Genomic DNA, 3,519 nt, shown 5'->3' on the forward strand with positions numbered 1-3,519 from the left:
GTTCTTAAACACTGCACTATTTCTTAATGATATCTATCATCCTATAAAGTTTCATGTCCATAGCTTTCATACTTGAGGAGAAATGACCGTGACAAAGTATAAAAATTAACAAAGGGCAATAACTCAAAAACTAGGAAATGCAGAGTTACACTTCTTGTGCACTGCACTTCTTCTTAATAAGATCTATCATCCTATGACGTTTCAAGTCCATATATTTTATACTTTAGGAGAAATGGCCTGGACAAAAATAAAGTATGAAAATTAACAAAGGGAAATAAGTAAAAAACTAAGAAATGCAGAGTACCAGTTTTTGTGCACTGCACTTCTTCTGAATGAGATCTATCATCCTATTAAGTTTCAAGTCCATAGCTTTTATAGTTGAAGAGAAATGGCCCGGACAAAATAAAAGTATGAAAATTAACAAAGGGCAATAACTCGAAAATTAAGAAGTGCAGAGGACCGGTCCTTGTGCACTGCACTTTGGGTTATTTAAAAAAAAAGCTTGCATACCAAGTTTGAAGTCAATCAGATTTTAAGTGACTGACTTATGCTCCGGACAAGCTTTAGGGGACGCCGACAACGCCGCCGCCGCCGACACCGCCGACAAAAGTAATCCCTATATGTCACCTTTTTAAGACGACACAAAAATATATCACTTAACTTATAAGTATATCAAGTTATATATTTAAAAGTCTGTAGTTAAGATATTTTGTTGTAAATGTATAATTCCAAAATTTATATATGACAGAAATTTAGGAAGTCAGATAACTACACTTCATAATTTGTTCTTGGTAGTTTGTGCGTTACAACTAATATTCTAATAAAACAAGAGGATATAATTAGATTTTAGAAATAGCTTGTTTTGTTTTAAATTAGACAAAACAAACATTTAACTGGAAAAAGTAATAAAGGAGACCAGACGTTTTTGTAATTCAAAAAAACTCTTGTTTAAAGTCAATATCTGCGCAAATTTGTTACCATACCAAGTCAAATAATCATCGCGCTGATTTACTCTAAGACAAGGGAATATTAAGTCACGACTGGTTCATTATCATTCCGGAAAACAAAGTGTTTTATAATTTATCATTTATAATTGGTAATTTTAACTCATTAAGACAGATATCACCGAAAGAAATCGAACCAGTATTCCTTTAAAATAGTTAAATGGGGTATATTGGTGAATATTGATATGTACATGATGTATGAAAAATAGAATTACTTGACAAAATTTAATATCAGCTTTTATTTAGCTTTAATTATAAGGTCCTAGAAGCTTAAGAAGAAAACACGAACATTGAAAGTGAAATTAAACGACTGTAAATAACATATGAACTTAACCATAAAATTTCGAATAGTCTTATCTACATTTCAAATGACAACTCCGAATCGTATACAAGTTCATAATGTTTCTTTATTTTTCCACAATAGACTTTCTCCAGCCATCTCTTAGCATTGTACTGAGCTCTTTTCTTATATCCTTATATTCATCATCATAAGCATGATTATAATTTTCCTCACGATCTATTAAATGGTCATACAATTCGACTCCACATAGATTTCCCCATTCTGCTTTATAATCAGGTTCTCGACTGAACTTTGTCCACTCTGTATAGCGGTACCGATCTGTTCGCATGGAATAGCCCATCCTTCCACATCTTGGATATTGCGAGAAAGAAGCTTTCTTTATTGGTTTCAAGGGTTGTCTTATTAGGGGAATAAGACTTGAACCTTCGCTGCACAACGACACGTTAGCAGAATTCTTCGGGCAAACCGGTAACTTTTTAAGCCCAGCTGCTTCAACTAAAGTCGGAAATAAGTCAACAAGTTCGGTAAGTTGTTCTGAACGTATCCCTTTGTCCGTAAGCCCTGGTATACTGATCATCATCGGTGCGTGTGTGGCCAGTTCAAAATTGGTTTGCTTTGTCCATTCAGTGTGCTCGCCTAGTGTGTAACCATGATCACTAAAAAACGAGACTATTGTGTCATTTGATAAGCCCAGATTGTCTAATTCTGCCAAAACACGACCTATCAAAGAATCAGTCCATGATACAGAGCAGTAATACGCCCTTCTTATCTGAAGTGCCAACATATCTGGCAGAGTTGAATTGATCTCTCCGGTAACATTAAACGCTCTAACATCGGCATGTCTTCTGAGCCCTCGGTAATCAAACCATGCGGCATCTGGCATGTTGACAGGAATAAATGGATTGCTTGGAAGCTTAACTGTAGAAGCAGGATAATACTTTAAAAATTATTCCGGAAAAACAAATGGCAAATGTGGTTTCTGAAAACCTACGGCTAAGAAGAATGGTTGTTTTCCCGATTTTGCATCTGGAGCAAGTCGTTGCATAGTTTTTATTGCTTGGTTGGCAATTTGCTCGTCTATTAGAGGGTTATCTATGAGAAGGTGGTCAGGAACAGCAGCCCAAGTTGAATTAAAGGACTCAAAGTTTGCTACGCCGTGGAAGTATGGTTCTGACCAAGAAATCGGATCATCCCAGCCGGAAGATATTTCTGCATGAAATATTTTTCCCATTCCTACTGATAAATAGTCATTCATTTTGAAATGCTGAGGTAGTGTTGTAAAATTTCGTCCAATATCCCGGAAGTAAGGCCCAATCTCGTAAACATTTGTAGTATCCGGTCTGCGCCCGGTCAAAAATGAGGTTCTGCTTGGCGCACATATTGCAAGCTGACAATAAGCTCTTTCCAAAAGTAAGCTACGTGAAGCTAAAGTATCTATATTCGGTGTATGCATCTTTGGAGACACCACAGCTGGAAAGTGTTTTCCTTCATATGCCCCAATTTGTGCCCGCATATCGTCTGCAATTAAGAACAAAACGTTCTTCCGACCCGAACATATCTGAAGCAATAAAATAAACGCCACAAGAATAGATTGAGACATCCTGCACATTTCTGTCACTTCAAAAAAGACAACCGTATGCCTACAATGTTTGGCTGATAATGATGTGCATCTGTTTTTTTATTCACGCGGGTCACCAGGCTGTTACTATAATCGGATTATCGTTAAAGGTGATAGTCTCTATTTATCATAGGTAACTGTCTAGGTTATAATATAAAGGTCATTGATATTTTATTCCCAAATATCTGTTTTTTCTGTTAGGCGGAAATTATGGTGTAATGCAACATGAAATGGTTTTATTATGAATGTCAATAAAATTTGCTTGGTGTACTACTTGGTTTACTTTACAAAATAACATACAATTTCATTCACATTTAGGTAATTATTTCCTTCAATATACCGGTTTTCCCCGGACCGTACGGTAGGCAACGACAGAATGCCAGTGGCTAGGCAATGTAAATTGATATTCAGCACCACCCCAACAACATGATTACAAAGTCAATCTAAATCAACAAAACAAATTCCTTCCAATGGTTTATATTTCGGAATAGATCAGTGTTACATGAACTCTATTTTATCTCTTTGAAAAATAGCGTGTTTCCACATATTTCTATACAGCCATAATTTACATGCTTTCCATCAGAATCTTTTTTTGT

At 35.8% G+C, this 3,519-nt stretch overlaps 2 protein-coding genes across 2 annotated transcripts; both read right to left on the reverse strand.

Annotated features, from left to right (window-relative positions):
• Positions 1-1,411: 1,411 nt before the first annotated feature.
• LOC132757677 (iduronate 2-sulfatase-like) lies at positions 1,412-2,188 on the reverse strand. The gene has a single exon (XM_060749027.1). The coding sequence runs from the start codon at positions 2,186-2,188 to the stop codon at positions 1,412-1,414; it is 777 nt and encodes a 258-aa protein (XP_060605010.1).
• A 63-nt stretch (positions 2,189-2,251) lies between these two features.
• LOC132757694 (iduronate 2-sulfatase-like) lies at positions 2,252-2,908 on the reverse strand. Its single transcript, XM_060749052.1, has one exon. The coding sequence runs from the start codon at positions 2,903-2,905 to the stop codon at positions 2,252-2,254; it is 654 nt and encodes a 217-aa protein (XP_060605035.1). The 5' UTR covers positions 2,906-2,908.
• Between the last annotated feature and the right edge of the window lie 611 nt (positions 2,909-3,519).

This window comes from Ruditapes philippinarum, unplaced genomic scaffold (genome assembly GCF_026571515.1).
Source record: "Ruditapes philippinarum isolate M1 unplaced genomic scaffold, ASM2657151v2 ctg29_1_1_1_1, whole genome shotgun sequence".
Taxonomy (NCBI): Eukaryota; Metazoa; Mollusca; class Bivalvia; order Venerida; family Veneridae; genus Ruditapes; species Ruditapes philippinarum.